This window comes from Myotis lucifugus, unplaced genomic scaffold (assembly GCF_000147115.1).
Source record: "Myotis lucifugus unplaced genomic scaffold, Myoluc2.0 scaffold_56, whole genome shotgun sequence".
Taxonomy (NCBI): Eukaryota; Metazoa; Chordata; class Mammalia; order Chiroptera; family Vespertilionidae; genus Myotis; species Myotis lucifugus.
Genome location: NW_005871104.1, coordinates 6,640,921 through 6,661,359, shown reverse-complemented (window position 1 = coordinate 6,661,359; position 20,439 = coordinate 6,640,921). Strand labels below are relative to the sequence as shown.

Here is a 20,439-nt window from a genome sequence, read left to right as displayed (position 1 = left end):
TGTCCAACTGACTGGCCAAGCAGATAATACCAATGGGTGAGTCTGGGCTGCAGGTGATCTTCCCAGCCCTGCTCACCCTGACCCGCGAGCCACGGTGGGAGACCAGCCCGTGTGGGGAGAGGACACCATCCTCTCCTTCAGGGGCCCTGCCTTGATGCGATCTGCCCCCCCACCCCCCGCCCTGTCAGGGGAGAAGTGGTGGCTACTTTTTGCCAGAGGCAGGGAAGGAGGGCTTAGAACCTGGGGGGAAGCTTATGGGCCTGACTTGCCCAAACTTCAGCCAGGGCCTCCTTGATCGACTTGGACGGAAGATCAGGAACAAATGGAAAGTGGGGGGAGATGCAAGAAAGGGGGTAACCTGAAAAAGAAACTTCTTCCTCTCAAAAAAAGGAAAGTTGACATGAATCTGTTATTTTACTGCAGTGTAAGAAACATACGATTTACATTATACAGTCTGCCTTCCCACACGTGCGGAAACCCATCTGTTAGTTCACTAGAACATGCTCAGTGCCCAGCCCAGGGCCTGATGATGGTCGGTGCCCAATAAACATATGAAAATACGGACGGAGAGAGTGCGACCTGGGTCAGAAGACCTGCCTGTTGGTGTCTAGCTCCCTGGCTCGCTATGACCTTTGGGCAAGTCCCTCTCTGACGCCATCAGCCTCAGCATCTGTAACATAGATGCCCTGGTAGCTCCTAATCCAAGGGCTTTAACATCATAGGGTTCAGGGTGGGTAATAGTGGCTTAAACGCTGAGTGTCAAGCTGACAATGGTATCCCTCCAGCGCACAACAGATGGCTGGGTGTAGCAATGCATTCAAAGTGCCTTGCCAGCCCAGGGCAGGGCAAGGCCAGAGTGTGGCTCTAGAAATGGCAATTAAACAGGAGAAAAACTGCAGAGCTGCTTGGAGAAATACCATCCAGGAGGGTGCAATAAAGCAGGCCCCTGAAAGAGATTCTTCAGCCTTGCCAGTTCAGGGGATCGGTTAGCACTATCTGGGGCACAGAGAGACTTAAATCTGAAGGGCTTCTAGGTCATCTAGTCCACATGCCTCCCCCACCTTCTCCAGGTAAGAAGACAATAGTCCTGTGAGGGGGGTTCGGGGCTGAGTGACAAGGACCACGTAGTCTAGTCTCAGCTCAATGCTGTTCCCACTGCACCACGTCAAGAAGGAGGGAATGCAAGGGTGGGTTTTAAGAGAAACAGGTTAGGACAGGGAAAGAGAGCTTCCACAAAGCAATTTAAAATGGGCTTACAAAGGGCTTAAAGAGGAGGAACCAGGGGGAGGGAAGGGTTGAACATAATCTCTTACCCCTGTGTGGATTGTGTTTCATGTGGGACAGCTTGTTAAATGTGTGGTTTTAAGGTGGAACGTTACGGATGGGGCATCAGAAAGGCCCTTTTCATCACCCAGCTCTGCCATGTACAAGCCCTGTGACCGTGGGCAAATCCTCTCTCAGATTTGAAAATTATCACTTGAAGCGGGAGGATAACAGTGCCCACCCTGCAGAGCTGATCCTCAGGGACCCACTGGGTGACGGATGGGGGGTTGCTAATAAAAGCTAACAAAGCCAGACTAGATCCCAAAGGTCCTGTTACACTAGATGGGAAAAGAGAGAGCCACGGGCAGGGCAGGCAGCTTTGGGAACGTCTGTCAGTAGAGTCCCAGGACCACATTTTGAGTAGCAAGGAACTAGGTCGTCTCCAAGGGCCCTCTGGCCTGATAGTCTCTACGAGGTTGAGAGATCAAAGCCTGAGAAGTAGGACAAGAACTGATTCTGACCCTGCCCTAAAAGACATTGGAGTTCAGCATGAGGGCCAGGCTATTTATTTCCCATGGACCACAGACCCCTTAAGAAAAAGGAACTTTATGTCCAGAGCTCAGGCAGGCTTTCAGCTTCAGGGTCAGCTTATCCGGATTCTCCTCACTGGCTCATTTCTTAGCCTAACCTGCACTTCACTGCCTGAAGGCAAGAGAAAAACTTTCCAAGCCACACCCCTCCCCTTTGGAGGGTGGGAGGCCAAGGCTTGTCCCTAAATAAAAGCAAAGGACAAACCAGGAATAAGACACACTCTCAAATCTATGTGCCCCACTTCTTTTTCTCATTCATTCATTCATTCATTCATTCATTTATAAACACACACACACACACAAACTATGTATTGAGTACTTTATGTGCCTGGTACTCTGCTAGGGGCTGGAGTTACAACAGAGAATAAAATAGACATGGTCTTAGACTTCATGTTGCTACATTCCCTTTGGGAGGAGAATGGCATAGACCATAAATAGGTAGCTAAATGAATGCGATTATTTAAAATTGTGAAAAGTAATAAAAGAATAACAAAACAAACAATGACAAAACAAAGTGACGGGGTTTTCTTCTGTCCACTGTCCTCAAGATAAAGTCCAAGGCCATCAAAACCCATCACCATCTGCCCTGTTTAGTGCTCCAACCTTCTCACTTTTACCTTCAGCCTTTGATCATGTGGTTCCTTCTACCCCAAACACGCTTTCCCTTTTCCCCGACCACTTTCATGTCTCTCACCCAACTGCTCCTTGTCCTCCTTCCCAGTTTCCTGGATACTTCCACCTGGAGGCCAGCCCTGCTACCACTGATCTGGGTCAGTTGTCTGTCTGTGCTGTCCTTTCCCCACAAGAGCATCCATCACCCTGTGCAGCCAGTTGACTGTCATCAACTCACCAGGCTGTGAGCCCCTTGAGGTCAGGAATCATGTCTTGTTTGCTCTGAATGATTGAATCCTCAGTGGTTGGCACAGTGCCTTAATAAACACCTGTTGAATTAATTAACACGTAGTAAGTTTAGGAGCTCAGTAATATGAGGAATGTATTGACAAGATATGGTTTTGGAGACAAAGAAGAATTGGAAGGAAAAAAACAATTCCTCAGTCTTTGTTGGAGTTCAGAGTCCAGCATCTCCCGCCCCCCACCCTCTATCAGAGCCTCCTTAATGGCTTATCCAGTAGACAGGGCAGAAATTATTGACCCCATGTAACAGCTGGGGAAGGTCACCCCTCAGATAGGAGATGTCATCGGGCTAACCTCTTCATCTCACAGGGCATGTGGATGGGGTGGTAACATGTAGACTCTGAACTAAGTGTCTTCACTCACTTAAAATCAAAATAACCATTCGAGGGTGATAATAACCACAAAGGATTTTCCCATAGTCCCCCCTCACCCTGTAACCCAACCCCGACTGGGCGGACACTCAAGGGCACTACTCCATTTGTCCTCAGAACTCCTCCCCTGGGTCAGTTCATGAGAAACTATAATTACAGACCGACGAGCATGGACAAAACCTCACAATTCTAATTTCCTCATTTCAGAATTGGAGGGAGTCCAAGGCTCAGAGGGAAGGGTCGAGGCCAAGGCACATACTGAGATAGGATCAGGACTCCAGACTTTCAGTCCAAAACTTTTTCACATGCACCTCCCTTGACATGAACCTTCTGAGTTGAGGAAGGGGTGAGAATGATGTGGACCTGACTTGGCCATTTGTTAGCTGTGCTCCTGTTGGGAGAAGAGAGGCAGAAGGGGCGGTAAGCTACCCACCCCATTTGGTCGTCCGACTCTAGAGTTTATTGGTTCCCTCTAGACCTCATTGTTGCTGTTGTTTTTAGGCTTTTTAAAAATTTACTTTTTATTGACTTGAGAGAGAGAGAGGAAGGGAGATGGAGAGAGAGAGAGAAACATTGATGTGAGAAAGAAACATCGACCAGCTGCCTTCTGCATGACTCCTACTGGGGATCAAGCCTACAACCCAGGCATGTGCCCTAAAAGGGTCGAACCAGCGACCTATCGGTGCACAGGACAACGCTCAACTAACTGAGCCACACTGGCCAGGGCTAGCCCTCACTGGTTTTGTGCATTGTTAGTTAACCCACAGAAGTAGGATGTGGGTTGCTCACTGTTTGGTGACTGTTTATGAAGGTTGTTATTGCTACTCCAGCACTGTTATCTCCCGGCTAATAATAACCTAGAGAGGATGGAGGGTGGGTGGAGTGAGGCTAGCAGAGGCATAGGTAGGGCTCCCCACTAAGAAATGGGAGAAAGAGTACATGTTTTGGGTTCCAGCAACATATAAGGACATCAAGAGAAGGGAAGGGACATTTTGACTGCAAGTGTGGAACTGTGTCCAGCCTGAGACTGACTCTTGTAGACACCTCGTGCCTGTGGGACCTTGGACAAATCACTCAGCCTCTGAGAGCCGCAGCCGCTCAGATGAATGAGATAGTTTCTAGGGACTTTTCCCCTTTTTGTAACTCTCCCTCCAACAATGCAGACTTTGGAGGGAGTGGGAGTCATTAAGTCCATTTCAGCATGTGCCAAGGCCTACATTTGCCAGGCCAAATCCTGTTGAAACTAAACCAGGCGACTGAGGAAAAGACTTATCAAAGCAGGCCCAAGACTGCTATCCTTAGAAAGATCTGCTTGCACGGCTTGTCCTTGGGTGGCATTCAGGAACTTTGATTTCAGGAGATTTCTATTGTCCCCAGAACTGATAACTGTGGCGCAACTGTTTGTACAAGCAACGTGGTTTGTGCTGAACACCTGATTTCCTGCTGGGAGTCTGGAATTACATGCGAGGCAGGGGATGCCTACGTGGCCAGCCCCCGGTAGAAGCCCTGGGTATTGAGTCTCTAATGAGCATTCCTGGGTCAGCACTTTACACATGTGGTCATGGTTTGTTGCGAGAGGAATTAAGCTCATCTTGTGCGACTCAGCTGGGAGAGGACTCTTGGAAGCTTGTGCCTGGTTCCCTCCAGACTTTGTCCCCTGCACCCTTTCCCTTTGCTGATTTTGCTTTGTATCCTTTCGCTGTGATCACATGCTGAGCTCTGCGAGTCCTCCTAGGACAGTGATGGCGAACCTATGACACGCATGTCAGAGGTGACACGCGAACTCATTTTTTTGGTTGATTTTTTTTTGTTAAATGGCATTTAAATATATAAAATAAATATCAAAAATATAAGTCTTTGTTTTACTATGGTTGCAAATATCAAAAAATTTCTATATGTGACACGGCACCAGAGTTAAGTTAGGGTTTTTCAAAATGCTGACACGCCGAGCTCAAAACGTTCGCCATCATTGTCCTAGGATCACTGAACCTGGAGGTGGGCTTGGGGGACCTTAGACAGGAGATAAACCTAGATTTCACAGAGACATAATCCTACACCAGCCTTTCATGAATAGGGCGTCCCAAACACTGTATACACACTTTAACAACTCATAGCTCAATTTTGAAAACAAAATGTATTTTAGTAAACACTGCCTTTATAGTTATTCCAAGTGTGTGCCTACTTTTTGGGACACCCTATATAGCTTAAACCAGCACTGTCCAGTAGAAATGTAAGATCAGTTGCATATTAGATTTTAAATTCTCTAGTAGTCACATTTTAAAATTTAAAAGAAACAAGTAAATTAATTTCAAGAAAAATATTTTCAGTAACCCAATATATAAAATGTTAACATTTCAACATGTAATGATATAAAGAGCTATTGAGGTATGTTTATGTTCCTTTTTTCATACTAAGTCTTCCAAATCCAGTGTGCATTTTACAGTGATAGCACATCTCAATGTAGACATTCCAAGTGCTCATTAGCCACACCCCTCCGGTGGCTGCTATGTTGATGGCACAGAGATGAATGACAAGGGCTCTGGAAACAGGACATCCGGGTCAGGATCCTGGTTCTGCCACCTACCAACTGCACGACCTTAAGCAAATGTATTTAACGTCTCTGTATTTCTTTCCTCATCTGTAAAATTGGGATAATAATGTTAACTACTTCATGAGGTTGCACAGACTTTCCACAAAGTGCACAAATCTAAGGGAGCACCTGGTTCATATAGGATGTTGGGTGAATGCTGGCCATTACTCTTATTATACGAAAGGTTGGCTCTTGGGATCAACTTGTCCAACTCCTCATTCCATAGATGAGGAGACGGGCTCAGAGTTTGGAAGGCCCTGGTTTCAAAAGCAAATGCCACGGCTCCTCCTGATAGACTCCCTCTCTGCTGGCTGGCTCTGAGACAGGATCTGCCACTAATTCAAAAAGCAGCATCTGGCCCTACCTGGGTTCTGCAATCCTGTTTGGTAGGCCAGACAGGGTCACTATTTGAAGTTGGCACTGAAGAGATGGGGGCTGGGCCTCCTGGCTGCTGCCTCCATCCGGACCCATTAGTTGGGCTGGCTGACCCCAGCACTGAGTTCAGTGCTTACTCAGCAATGGCAGGGCTGGCTTCCACTGTTGGCTTTTACAGCCTATTGTTTATTAACTCGTCTTCCTTCCTTTTTTTTTAATCCTCACCCAAGGATATGTTTAAAGAGAGGAGAAAAGAGAGAGAGGAATAGGGAGAGAGAGAGAAGGGGGGGAGGGGAAGGGGGAGGGGGAGGGAGAGAGAGATCCATATGTGAGAGAGAAACATCGATCAGTTGCCTTCCGTATGCACCCTGACAGGGGATTGAACCCACAACTTTTTGGTGCACAGGATGACACTCGAACCGACTTAACCACCGGGCCAGGTCTATCAGCACTGTTTTTTAAACCTCCTTCTAAGACATCTGCAGTCCCCATTCACCAGCAAGCAAAGATTCTGGGTAGGTAGTGAGCTCCCCGTATATGTCTCAAAAAAAAGAGGGTGAAGAGGTACTAGGTGCCCACATGTCAATGCAGCAGAGCACTTTCTCAGGTTGAGAGCAGACTGCCCTATGATTTGTCTACAGCATCTATTTCCACCCTTTCTTTCCCGATATTCAATGTAAATCATCTATCCTCCTTTAACAAGCTCAGTCAGCATAACTCCCATGGCTCGAGTCTTGCTAGCAGCTGGAATCAGACCAGTTTTAAGGGCTCAAACTTCTCAGCATGCACTGAGTTAAAGCTCTGCTTATTCTTTATGCCAAATAGTGTTTTATTTATTTAGTAGATTTTTATTGAGCATCTACTATGTATTAACCCCTGTGCAAAGTGCTGGGAATGAAGCTTTTGTGGACCTTATGATTCAGTGTAGACGATAGACAAACAAGAAATGATGATGAAGTACCACAAAGGGTTGATGTAGAAAGTGTCCAATGTTCTAGAAATTGTAAGGGGTACTGGACAAAACTCTTTTCTTAAGAAATAACATCGGCCCTAACCGGTTTGGCTCAGTGGATGGAGTGTCGGCCTGCGGACTCAAGGGTCCCGGGTTCGATTCTAGTCAAGGGCATGTACCTTGGCTGCAGGCACATCCCCAGTGGGGGGTGTGCAGGAGGGAGCTGATCGATGTTTCTCTCTCATCGATGTTTCTAACTCTCTATCCCTCTCCCTTCCTCTGTTTAAAAAAACAATAAAATATATTTTTTTAAAAAAAGAAAGAAAGAACATCGAAGTTGAGACATGAAAAAACAGTAGGAGAGAAGCAGTTAAAGAGAGACCATGGAGTGCTCCAGGCAGAGGAACAGCATAGACAAAACATGGGGTGAGAGAAAACGGTGTGTGGGAAGAATCGACTAAAGTCCAGCCCAGCTGGGCTAGAGAGAACAGGCAGAGTGTGGCAAAAGACGAGGAGGCGGCCGGACTTTGAGGATATTGAAGCGCTAAGGAATTTGGACTTTAACCTGAGGGTAAGAGCAAACAGCCTGGAGAATAACATCTTTCAAAACATAGGGTTTCTGGGAACAAATCACCAAAATGTGCTTCAGAAGCTGGTGGTGGAAGCCTGGAAAGTACTGTTTTCCTTTTCGTCTTCATGCTCTTTGTACTAAGGCTCAGACCTCCATTGAAAGTATTCAATAGCCTGAAGGCCTCCTCAGTGCCCAGCCATGCTCCCCGACCCCTCACCCCACTGCCCATGAAATCAGGACTCCTGAGTCTGGTGCCGCACAGGCCTTCCTTACGCCCTTGGAACTGCAGGGCCTCTGAGGCCTTCTCGTCCCCCCAAAAGAAAAGGAACAGCAGGGCTGGGACTAGGGTGAGGCAAGTCAGGCGCAGAGGGTGCAGAATTTAGAGAGGTGCTCACTCTCCGGTGCCAGCTCTGCACTTCCATGACCCTAGGTGCCACTTGCATCATCCTACCCCTCGCTCTATTGGCTCACACTTTGAGGGCAGGGATTATAACTTCAAGAAAACTCTTTGACATCTCTCATGGTGTTGACATGATGCCAGGCACACATTTTGAGGGTCACTAGATGCCTACTGATGGTAATGAGCAATGAATTTCTGACAAACTGATAGGTGTACAGGTGTTTGTATCTTTGGGTGTATATGACCAACAAAAGACAACGGAACAAAGTGAAGAGAGCTTGAGATTGGAGCCTAGAACCCTGGATTCTGGTCTCCTCTCTGCCACCTATGTGCTAGGGCAGTGGTCGGCAAACTGCGGCTCGCGAGCCACATGCGGCTCTTTGGCCCCTTGAGTGTGGCTCTTCCACAAAATACCGACTTCTGCGCATGGGCCACGAAGTTTCAATCGCACTGTACGTGTGCGCCTGCACGTGGTATTTTGGGGCCAAAGAGCCGCATGTGGCTCTCGAGCCGCAGTTTTCCGGCCACTGTGCTAGGGGAACTTGGGTAAATTTTTCCCCATGGCTTCAATGAAATGAGGTGGTTTAGTAAATCACATTTATTGAGCACATAGTCTGTTTCAGCCACTGTTCTCTGTGCTATAACTCATTTCAAGACTTCCTGGCATTCAAGGTTCCCTTCATTTCAACAGTCAGTGGTTGGAGATAAGGAAGGCTTCACAGAGAATGTGGGACTTGAGACAGACCTTCCAAGTTCCCACGGGAACATAATATCTTAAATCATAATAAAAACATGGTATCCCAAGGTACTTCTCCAACAGAAGACGGAGAATCACCTGCCTCAGAATCACCTTTGGAACCTGTCTGGTATAGATTCTCAGCTTCTGCCCCTGAGATTCTAATACAGTGATTCGGAAGTGGGGCCTGGGAGTCTGTATTACAAGCTTCCCAGGTAGGCAGACAGGTTTGCAAAGTACTGATCTCAACGCATTCCCCTATCTGTGGACAGAATCATACCTCGACAGCCCAGACCTAGAGCTGCCTGACCTGAGCATCAGTATCTCCAGGCAGAGAAATGAATTCATTGATTGAGTAATGCAGCAAATATTAAGCACCTGTTGTGTTCTAGGCCCTGTGCCAGGTATTGATTATGGTCCCTACTCTGGAGGGACTCCTGATCTGTCACTTATTTTAGAAGCAAGCCATCTAGCCAGAACCAGCAGGGCCTTAGATAGAGATCATCAACCAATCCCATTACACAGATGGGAAAACCAAGGCCCTGAGAGGAAAAGCAAGTTGTTCAAGACTACACAGGAGCAAATGAATTTCCTGCTCTCAAAGCAGCTGAAGTATCCCAATGTTCTACCCAGGACACCCACAGTTTGCTTCCTAAACATTAAACCTATACAGAATAAATGCTCCCTGAAGTCTAACTCCAGATCTTGCTGACATTTTAAATCCTCAACAACCGAATGGACGGAGAGGAAAGTGGGAACGCCATGGGGTATTTTAAAGCCCAGGAGGAAGAAAGGCTCTAGACTAGGCTCGAGCCTTCCCAACACTGAGCCTTCCATCACGTCTTCCGGGCTGTCTAAAGCCCTTTCCCGGGCTGTGCCGGCGGGCATGCTGCCTGCCTCCTCCGCACTTTAGAGCCAAAAGAAGGGGGGCGCCTCTCAGGTTCACAAGGACCTGGCTCCCACCTCTCTGTCCAGACTTGCTGACGTCACTGTCGCCCCGAGCCTGGGGAGGGGGAGAAGCAGGGAAATCATGCCCGCCCCTGCAATGCCAGCCGCCCTGCGATTGGCTGCAAGGGCTCGGGGCGGGTCGCGGATTGGTCATCGCCGAGGGCTTGAAAGGTGGCTGAGCGCACTGGACACCTCAGACGGACGGTGGCCCGGGATCAGCGGCTCAGGCCAGTCCCAGACGCACCCTCCGCGCGCGCGCGCCATGGCCCGGCTGCTCCGGGCATCCTGCCTTTTCTCCCTGCTCCTGGCCGGCCTCGTGCCGAGCCTGGGGCAGGAGAAGTCGAAGGTGAGTGAGCCTCCGGGGAGGGGGCCGGGGAACGCGCATAGCCCCCAGGTGTCCATCTCGCGGTGGCGAGGCACCCCTCCTCCGGGGCTCCCCTCCAGAAGGGCGACCCTAGGGGAGAGGGACGCCTTTAACTCCGGTTGCTTCCCTCTCCTGCACCGGGACCCCCACACCCAGACCCTCCGTCTCCTCCTCGCAGTTCCGTTTGTAGAAGGCCTGGGTGCCCCGGGTGCGCAGTGAATAGCGGGGGAAAGTCCCTCTCCCCGAGTTCGCGAGTTCTCCCCCATGGCTACCTGGGGTCGCCTTGCTACATCCATGCCACCTCTGGCCCGGAGCTGCTCCCCTCCAGACAGGCCTGAAGGGGGTGCGCTCACAGAAAAGGCCTAGAGACTTCGCAACTGGTTGGCTGTGGAGGTTCCCAGGGAGACTGACAAGGCAGGAGGAAGCGGGGAGAATTGCAGCTGGGTGGTCCCCTGTTTTGAAGAATTGCCTTGGGGGCTCTTCTAGTCCAAGAATAAACGCAGGTAAAGATGCACTGGGATTCGGGGCATTGGTAGACGAGGCAGAGATCTGACACAGAAGGAGCTCTGGACCGGCAGCAGGGCACAACTCCCAGGTCCCTGACTAGTCCCGACTCCTTAGGACCTGATCCTCCATCTGCAGGAGGTGAGTGTGGGCTGAGGTGGAGTGTGTGTGTGTGGTGGCGAGGGGGGTGGGGGGTAGGGCAGTGGCAAAATGAAGCTGATGATTTCAGAAGGGATGCTGCTTGGAGAAGCTGTTCTCAGGAGGGTTTCCTGCCCTGGGGTGCCCTGGGGCAGCCTCCACCCCCGCCCCCAGCCCAACCTGCCCATATTGGCCTGAGCACACCTGGTAGTCGGAGCAAGCTGGGCACTGCCAGCTCAGTGGGAGAGGCAGAAGTCTCCTGAGCCTCCGTGTATCCCAGCAGGCCGTGTGACCCTTCACTAGAGTGGGGGTGCTGAGGCCAGGACGACCTAGCACGCCTATCTCCTTGGATGGCATGTGCCAAGGTGGGCCCTAGGATTTCTTCTCTTTAGGGAGGCAAAAGCCAGGCCTAGGGCTAGACCCAAAGAGAGAGATTCCCGTCTCCAGCCTCCCAGCACACACATACACCAGGCTTGTGCAAGCTCAAGAGAAGCTTTGAGCCTCTGTGTTCCTAAAATCTTCTGGGTCTTTATTCTAAGATCTTATGAAACAGAGTCTATGATTCTGTTTCCAAAATGCTGTCCACTGCCCAGGAAGCCAGTTCCAAGCACAGGGTTCCTTCATCATAGCTGTGTGTTCTCTGTAGAACTCTGGGGAGGAATAGATGGACTTAGAGAGAACAGGATGGGGATGGCCAAGAAAAGTCTTAGGGTAGGTATGATCCTATCAGATGCTACCAGCTAGGACTTGCTGGCTAATAACAGTTTGGGCATGCCCATCTTTCTTCCTTGGTCAGCAGATAGTTGCGATGTCATAACCCTGGTTCTAGGGCTCAAATGTTTACATTACCCTCACCCCAGGGCCAAGAGGTCAGGCAGGGGGCACGTGGAGAATGGGCAGGACCAAAGGTGACTGCCCCAGAGAGAGGTTTTCTCCTCCCACTCAAAGGGAGGGGCTAGAGAACAAAGGGAATCCTCCTTTCCTTGCTGTGTCCCCTCTCCAGTCCAGCTCCGGGCTGCCCAGACTCCCTGTCCTTGCTCTGCAAAAGGACTGTGCAGAAGCTGTAGAGAGCAACAGCTGCTGACGTGTACAAGATCCTAGTAACCACTGGTTTCTAGGTGACTAAATCAGGCAGAGAGAATCATGGAACCACAGACGGATGGAGTTGAAGGGCCCTTATGACAGCCCTGAATCTGACCCCATCTCACAATAAGCAGCGGGGAGAGCAGTAGTCACAGAGTCGGAGGCTTGGCCAGGCCCAGAGCTCAGGTCCCCTGCCCCCAGTCCAGTTCTCCCTTCACAGCATCCCATTGATGGGAGTGGTAAGATAGGAGAGGAGAAAGATGCAAGCGCAGCCGCTGAGTCCCTGTGCGCCTCCCACTCTCCAGCCATCAGAACTCTCCTGTCTTGTCCAACTGGGAGGATTGAGGCACTCTCACTGCCCCTCCCTCCGTCTTCTCTGGCCTCCCCTGTTTCAGGTGAGGGCTCTGGGATTCCATAGGCCCAGAGGGGGTAAGGAGGCTTACGTAAGAACTGGGTGCAGTGCCCAGTGGTGAGTGCAAGCCATGGCTTCCCGGACCCTGGCCACTCCGAGCCCCATTGGTCTGAACCCTGAGCACTGACCTCACTGGTCCCAGTAGAAAGCGAGGAAGCTCTGTCACTGGTCCTTCGTCCTGGAGACACCCTGCCAGTGCATCACCTTCAGAGTGGCTGGGGAACATCAAGGCCTCTTCACAATAATGTAGGAACAAGGGGCCCTCTACCCTGGCTGCAGGCAGAATAATCACTACCCCTGGATGTGGTAGTGATTCTTTCCAAGAGAGGCTTTCAAGACTTTTTGGACCTGCCATCAGATTCTCACAGCCATTTGGGGAGGCTCAGAGAGTGAGCCAGCAAAGACTGAAACCTGATGAGAGGGGATTCCCCTCGCCCCACCCCCACCCTGAAACTGTGCTCAGAAGTGGATCCTCCTGTTGTTTACAGGCTTTGGTTATTTGGACAACCTTTTGGCTTTTGTTCTCTCCTTCCCCAGAGGTTGTCTTTGGGTCAGGGCAGAGTGGAAGAGGTGGAGAGGCTGCTGGGAGGCCTTGCCTCTGGCTGCTAGACCTCTGTGCCCCCTGGGGTGTGTTTGCTGTTCCCTCAGTTGTTTGTATTTTGAGGTGGAACTGATCCCAGATGGGGCTTTGGAGGCCCAACGGCTGGAGAAATATTGAGCTTAGGTCTAAGGCCTGCCTTTAGCACCCACCAAGTCATGGGCATGGAATATTAGACTCATATAAAGCAGGGAATTTGCACCGAAGCCAAGAGAGCTTTCAGCTGCCAGGGAATGGTGGGACCCAGCCTCACCTGGCTCAGCAGACCTGTGGACACAGGTGGCTTTTCTTCACCCTCCTGGAGCCACGCCCTGCCAGCCCAGAGGGCTCCCTTCACTCACTTGGGCCCAGGTACCTCACCTCAACAGCACGTCTTCCGTCTTCCGGGACTGACGGGAAGAGAGGGTGTGGACTTGCTTCTCTAACTCCATTCACCTGTGTCTGTCTGCCCGGGTCTATAATGCTACTTTGCATAGGCAGTCAGGGCCAGAAAGCACCATAGAGATGATCTGATACAATAGTGGCAAGCTCTTTCCTTTCCCATCACGAGCAGCGCACCTGCCTGTCGTGTTATTGACGCCATGACATCCTTCCAAGAACAGACCCAGATTTTTGTAATCTGGGCTAGAGCTGAGGGAGGGGCAGTGGAGTGAATGCAACCTCGTGCTCGTTAGCAGCATTCCCACTGACAGCATGCTGTCCAGCCATCCTGGTTGAGAACAGCTGATCCAGATTCTCATTTTATAAACGAGGAAGCTGAGGTCCAGAGAAGAGAAAGGGCCAGTCCAGGACCACACAGCCAGTTAGGGGCAGAGCTAGACGTGGAATCCAGGTCCCCCGACTTGCAGTCCATTGTACCCTGTTCCTACTTGTCCTGGAGGTTGACTGTGGAGCAGAGGCTGGGCAGAGAGGAAGGCACAAGGCTCATCATCACAACGGCTCACTCACAGGGACATCTGATATATGCGAGGCGCTGTTCTTTACCCTTCATCCTCACGGCGGCCTTTCCCCATTCCTGGCTCCTCCTGTGTCCCTATTCTACACCCACAGCCTCAGCTTTCCAGTCCCCTAGTCTGGAACCTCTGAATCACCTCTCTCCATTCTGCCCCTTCCTTCTTCCTGCTCAGTTCTGCTTTTCAATGGTTTAGTTCAGCCTCATCATCACTTGCCTGGATTCTTGCAACAGCCGCCCACCCCGTCTCCATCAGCCCATCCAGTAATAAACCTGCTGGTATCAGCGTAGTGTCCCTCGGGGCTGGTGAATTTTTATGAATCTGCTTGTGCTGTGCATTGATGATGACAGGAAGTCACCTCCAGGTTTCCATGGCACTCACCAGCATACTAAGTGCTTCCATAATCATTTTCTTGTGCAAGGAGTTAGGAGGCCTCGGTGCTAGTCTAGTTCCAAAGCCTGGAGTGGTCTTGGGGTCTTTCATGGTCTTGAAAGTGGAGATGCCCAAGTTCCCGTCCAGCTCTAACCACTCCCTGGCGCTGGTCTCTGTTCCAGACGGACTGCCATGCTGGTGTGAGCGGCACCATCTATGAGTATGGAGCCCTCACCCTCAACGGGGAGGAGTACATCCCCTTCAAGCAGTATGCCGGCAAATACGTCCTCTTTGTCAACGTGGCCAGCTTCTGAGGCCTGACGAGCCAGTACGTTGGTAAGAGCCCTCTGCTTTATTCTGGACCGTTTCTGCCAGTTGGGAATATTTCAAGGGGGGAGGGGGACAGTGATCATGAGATTCCAAACCGTGCATCCCGGTCCTCTGTGCCATGGTCTTGTGAAGATGATTATCTAAATCTTAGATCTGCTTGCCTTGGACATGTTCTAGAAGACTCCCTGCAATCCTTCATCCCTGAGCACAATTCCCCTAAAAGCAGGGGGATGGAGGAGATGGCGTTTGTGCCTGAAGTGTCCTTTCCCTGGAGAGGAATGGTAGCGTTGCCTTGCTGAGAATTTCTCACCTGCCTCAGCCCCATCGCCCTTCGTACTTCTCCTGGCCCCTATCTGGAAGGCAGGCAGTGGCTCGAGGTGTTTCACCCAGGTTCTGAGAACTCTAGTGTCCCCACTCATTTCCTTTAGCCGGGCAACCGTGCAGGCACAGGACCTTCAGCGCCAACAGGAAAATGCTCTGGGGCTGAGCACAGTTGGCTGGGAGGGGCTGGGAGGAAGCAGGGCACCTGAGTGTCCTGCCTGGCAATTATGTGAAATTCCTCCAAGTGCAGTGATGGCGACTGGGCTGCCAAGTGGGCAGGGATGCTCTGTTCAGAATGCTTCTGTCAGGCCTCGGAATAGAGCCGTGCGTTTGTGCAGGAGTACGGTTGGACATGGCCTTGTACAGGCCACGGGCAGAGGGAGCTGGGCCAGGGCCTCCCTTGGATCCCTGATTCCCAGAGTATAGGAGGGTTGCGAGGGCCCCACCTCACCCCAGGGAAGTCCTCTGCCTTCCCCCAGCGGGGGATAGTTCTTGTTCCAGGAAATAATCCTGAAGGAACTTGGCCGTGGGCCAGTGACTGAATACTGATTTGAGAAAGGGTGTTACTTGCTTCCCCCGAAAACCTGCAACCCATCCAGCTGAGTCAGGAGGGTGGGATTTGACTCCCAGCATTGACACGTTCGATGAGTGGTCCTGGGCAAGCCCCCACTGTCGGGCCTCAGTGATTTCAGCTGTACGACGGGCGAGCAGGCACTGGTGCGATGAGGCAGGGCTCCTCACCAGGCGACCCGGTCTCTGCTCTCTCTCCCTGGCCCAGAACTGAATGCACTACAGGAAGAGCTGCAACCATTTGGTCTTGTCATTCTGGGCTTCCCCTGCAACCAATTTGGAAAACAGGAGCCAGGAGAGAACTCGGAGATCCTACCTATCCTCAAGTGAGTGCTCAGGCAGCGTCCGGAAAGCTCCGCCAGCACAGCCAGCGCGTCCCAGCCGGGGCACCGGGCATCTCTTGCGTTGGCTCCCACTCATGACATTTATCAGCCCCGAAGAACTCCTCTCCCTCCCCAGGAACCCACTTAATGGAATGAGGGGAAGAAGGGACAGGAGGACTGGTTGTGAGCGCATGACGGACGGGAGAGTGCATGTGGGGGGCAGGGGTTACGGAGAAGGTACCATAACGGAAAGGAAAGACCGCAGAGCCACATTATGCCTTTGCCCAGTCAATACTCATGGGCTCCCACTGCCCACTATGGAATAGAACCCAGACTCCCCACACCCCCTGCCCTGCCCTGGCCCTTCCTCTCATTTCTGAGCCTTGTGCCCATCCATCTCCTTGGGACCCACCTATGAACATTTCTCGTAGGCATGTTCGGCCGGGTGGGGGCTTCGTCCCCAATTTCCAACTCTTTGAGAAAGGAGATGTGAACGGGGAGAAAGAGCAGAAGGTCTACACGTTCCTGAAGGTGAGTGCGCAGCCATCTCTGCGGAGGGGCTCTGCCCAGCGATGCTGGCTCTGGGCGGGGCTGCTTGGCTCCAGCCCCTACAGCAGCGGTTCTCAACCTGTGGGTCGCGACCCCTTTGGTGGTCGAACGACCCTTTCACAGGGGTTGCCTAAGACCATCCTGCATGTCAGATATTTACATTACGATTCATAACAGTAGCAACATTACAGTTATAAAGTAGCAACGAAAATAATTTTATGGTTGGGTCACAACATGAGGAACTGTATTGAAAGGGCCAGAAGGTTGAGAAACACTGCCCTACAGAGACAAGGCCCAGGCCTGTGCTGCCCTGCCCTGCTCTGCTCTAGGGAAATTTCTGGGCATCCAACTGTCGTTCCAATAGAGGGCTTTGCACTACCTAGATCTCATCTGCCCATTTTACAATAAGGCCCAGGCAGGGCCCCAGAAGGGACAAGGGTCTCACAATCCACTAGAGCCAATGACGGTTCTGAGATCCAGTCTCCCAAACTGGTGCTCTTTCCTCAGCGGCAGGCTGTTCCCCCGCGCCCGTCCCCCCTGCCACTCCCCCAGGAGGTGGGAGGGGCCCTGAGCAGGTTAACATTTTTCATCCCTGTTCCAGAACTCCTGCCCTCCCACCTCGGAGCTCCTGGGCTCGCCTAACCGCCTCTTCTGGGAACCCATGAAGATCCATGACATCCGCTGGAACTTTGAGAAGTTCCTGGTGGGGCCGGACGGTAAACCCATCATGCGCTGGTACCACCGGACCACGGTCAACAACGTCAAGATGGACATCCTGGCCTACATGAGGCAGCAGGCAGCCCTGGGGGTCAGGGGGAAGTAACCAGGCCTGCCCCACCCCACGTCCACCACGCGGGGCCGGGGAGGGACTCTGTTCAGGAAGGAACCCGTATCTCCAGCCACACTACTCCTACCACAGACCCTTCTTACTATACAAGGCCCCAGTATGCACACAGTGTGTCTCTACTGCTGTGCATGTGGGTGTTTGCCCACATGCCCACAGGTGTGAGATCATGTGTGAATGCACCTGAGTGTGCAGCCACATGTGTCTACCTGGACGAATACCCAGGAATGTGTACCAATATGTGCCCATGGCTGTGTGCTGTGGAGAATGCTAGAGAGTAACACCCTTTCTCTCCAGTTCTCTGCCCCAGTGATAACAATTCACTGAGCCGAGCCCAAAGAAACCAGCTCTAGATGCAATTATTCTGCTCTCCCTGGGCCTCAGCTTTGGGGCCAGCATCTCCCCCTGCCTCCAAGTACCACCACTGCAGTGCCCAGAAGTTCCTGGGTCTACCACACTGTCCACCCTCCCTCCGCTCCTCTGTACGTCTCTCTCCTTCCTGAAGGGCCCTCCCAAGCCCCTCCCCCCACCCCACAGTGCTCCCTGAGCAGCCAAGGCAGACGTGAGAGTAAGGGCCACGTTCCCCGAGTCAGGAGTGGCATCTCTATGAAGGAGGGGCCCAAAGCCCTAGTGGGCGGACCTCCCCTGAGCCTGTCTGAGGGGCCAGCCTTTAGTGCATTCAGGCTGAGACCCCAGGCAGGGATGCCACCCCTGCTACTTCGGAGGATGTGCTCTCACCCCTCACCCTTGCCCATTGGCATAGACTCACCCCCACCTGCCCAGTAAAGGCCTTTCTGCAGCAGCTGAGCCTACTGTGGTACTTCCTCAATGGGGCCGCTCCAGCGGACAAAGGAGGGGGAGGGTCGGGGAAGGGGAGATGGGAGGGTATGAGAAAGAAAGAAGACATGGAGTGCTTCGGGCCCTTGCTTTTTGGTTTCTACCTAGGCCCACTCTGCTTCTCTCAGCATTTGGAGTTTATGAAACATCTATTCTCATTCCCTCCCACAATCCTCCAAGGGCTGAGGCGAGGTGTTCTATGTGACGGGTGAGGAAAATGAGGCTCACAGAGGCCCAGGCCTTGCCCAATGTCTCCTGATGAGCGGTGCGGGACTGGAATGTAGACCAGGTCACCTTCCTCTGCCCCTGGATGCCCCATTCTCACGGAGGCTCTGAGCAGGACCCCAGGGACATCAGCCAAGAGTAACGGTGATGCTCTTGGGAGGCTGGGGGGTGGGGGGTGAGGTGGGGCACAGAGGACAGGGGCCAGGAAAGCAGCATTCTGAGTGACTGGGATGGAACATTAGCCGCGACATAAAAACACCAGCTACAGAAACTTCCATTTGGATTTATGTCCAAGATTCGTGCAAAGAGCTGCCCAGGGATGGACAGCCACCCCAATCCGGGCCTCCAGCACCACAAGCCTCCAGTGGCGGGGCCGAGGGTCTGGTCGCTTCAGGCTTGGGCCCCTCAGCATATGTGGCTGGCATGGCTTCATCCCGGGCTGCAGTGGCGAGAGCAAGGCTGCCGTGGCGGAGGTGGAGGGCCAGCAGCAGAACATCCCTCGTTCTCTTCTGCTCCCAGAGGCAAACCTCCTTTTCCCGCAGCTCCTCACAGAGGGAAGGGATGGGCGTGGTCTAGGTCCTGCTACTACAGAGCTTGAAGCAAAATTAAACACACACATGAATTGAACGTGGTCCCCAGAGGGGCTGGAACCCCTTCTGGGGTAGTTTTGAAAGAAGGGTCTCAGCTGCACCCCACTCTTGTGACTGACGTCCCCCGGCGGATTCCACAAAGGATGGCAGGTCCTCTCTCCAGGCGGTGGCAGGACAGTGAGTTTTTTCCAGTCGCGCCAAAGGCAGGGCGCAGACAGAAGCCTTCTGGGTAGAGCCTCCCCAATCTGCAAACAGTTCAGGTTGGGCCAGGGCATAGGCAGGTGGTCCCTCTCAGCTTCCTGTCTGGCTCAGACTCTGGCCACACAGAGCATGTGGCCTCTAGTTTTTCAGAAATCTGAGGTCAGCTGGCTCTGCAGGACGAAGGTGGAGCCAAGTGAAGTAATCTGGTCTCACTGAGGCCCCTTGCGGTCATTTTTTGCAGAGTCTAAATAAACAAAAATTTTGAAGACTTAAAGATGAGGTGGTACAGTAGGTTTCAAAGTCCTGTGGAAACCAATACAGTAACAGTGAAAGTAACAGCTCGAGTTATTAAGTGTTACCGAGCGCCAGGCCCTGGGCAAAGTACCGAAGGTACATTCATCATTCAATACATTCAGTTCAGCCCTATGAAGCAGGCAGATGACTATCCCTTTATGGAGGAGGGAGCTGGGGCCCACAGAGGTTCCAAAAACTGGCCCAAGTCCCAGTTCTAGAAAGTGTTGAAGCCTAGTCAGTCTCGCTCGATCCCAGAAGTGGGGCAGTTCCGGAAGAGGGGACAGCCCTGCCCATTTGGCCGCCTCTGGGGAACATGAGAAAATGACTGAGCAGCCCAATCCCTCCTCCCAACCACTAACTCCTCCAACCTCACTCCCTCCAAGCTGCCTACAGCCTCGGCTCACACACCTTCATGAAGGGGCCCACGACCTCCCGGCAGAGCCCCCCTGTTTCTGCACAGCTGAGACCCTTCCCAAACCCCTCTATACTAGGGGATCACACTTACCTGGTTCTGCAGGCCTAGCTGTAGGCGAGTCCATCACTTGGGAGGTCTGATTGCGCATCCCTCCATAAGGTGGCCGCCAGGTGTATCCTGGCTGCAACAAAACGTGCTTAGTAATCAACAACCACACTTGCAAATTACAATAGCAGGTACTGAACACATAGTAATCAAGTATACAGGTATCCCTCAGTATCCTCAGGGGACTGGTTCCAGGATGGCCCCCACCCCCAGGATACCAAAATCCAAGGATACTCAAGTCACTTGTATGAAATGTTGTAGTATTTGTATATAACCTACACACATCCTCCCATATACTTTAATCATCTCTGGATTACTTACAGTACATAATACAACATAAATGTTACGTAAATAGTTGTTATACTGTATTGTTTAGGGAATAATGATTTTTAAAAAGGTCTTGTTCAGTACAATCAACCATTGTAGGCCTAACTACATGGTGCATGTCAGCAACAACGTAACATTTTTTCCGGATATTTTCAAGCCACGATTGATTGAACCCAGGGATGTGGAACCGGTGGATATGGAGGGTTGACTGTAATGGAATCCTTACAATAATCCAGGTTGCCATCCCCATTTTACAGATAAGGAAACTGAGGCTCAGAGGGGCTAAGTAACTGTTCAAAGTTCATCCATCTAGAAAAGTGCCCAAACGTTTATTAGATCCCAGATTTCTATAACCCCAGAGTCAACCTCTTAA

At 51.7% G+C, this 20,439-nt stretch overlaps 2 protein-coding genes across 17 annotated transcripts in view; one reads left to right on the top strand and one right to left on the bottom strand.

Moving 5' to 3' along the window:
- The first annotated feature begins 9,888 nt into the window (after positions 1 to 9,888).
- GPX3 (glutathione peroxidase 3) lies at positions 9,889 to 17,874 on the top strand. The gene is made up of 5 exons (XM_006089130.2): positions 9,889 to 10,057; positions 14,318 to 14,471; positions 15,565 to 15,682; positions 16,111 to 16,210; positions 16,830 to 17,874. Exons 1-5 carry the CDS (start codon positions 9,974 to 9,976, stop codon positions 17,049 to 17,051), a joined length of 678 nt encoding a protein of 225 aa, XP_006089192.2. The 5' UTR covers positions 9,889 to 9,973; the 3' UTR covers positions 17,052 to 17,874.
- A 523-nt stretch (positions 17,875 to 18,397) lies between these two features.
- The window catches only part of TNIP1 (TNFAIP3 interacting protein 1), a 50,612-nt gene continuing 48,570 nt past the window's right edge, over positions 18,398 to 20,439 (bottom strand). For 8 of the 16 annotated variants that reach the window (XM_014456186.2, XM_014456181.2, XM_006089129.3 and 5 more), the window contains 2 exons: positions 19,725 to 19,815; positions 18,398 to 19,169 (listed from right to left, as the gene is read on the bottom strand). In XM_014456186.2, coding sequence (XP_014311672.1) covers positions 19,135 to 19,169; positions 19,725 to 19,815 — 126 coding nt within the window. In that variant the 3' untranslated portion in view covers positions 18,398 to 19,134. Of the gene's footprint in view, positions 19,229 to 19,724; positions 19,816 to 20,439 lie in introns of those variants that run through there. The other 8 variants (XM_006089127.3, XM_023754120.1, XM_014456182.2 and 5 more) reach the window with 5 other exon arrangements.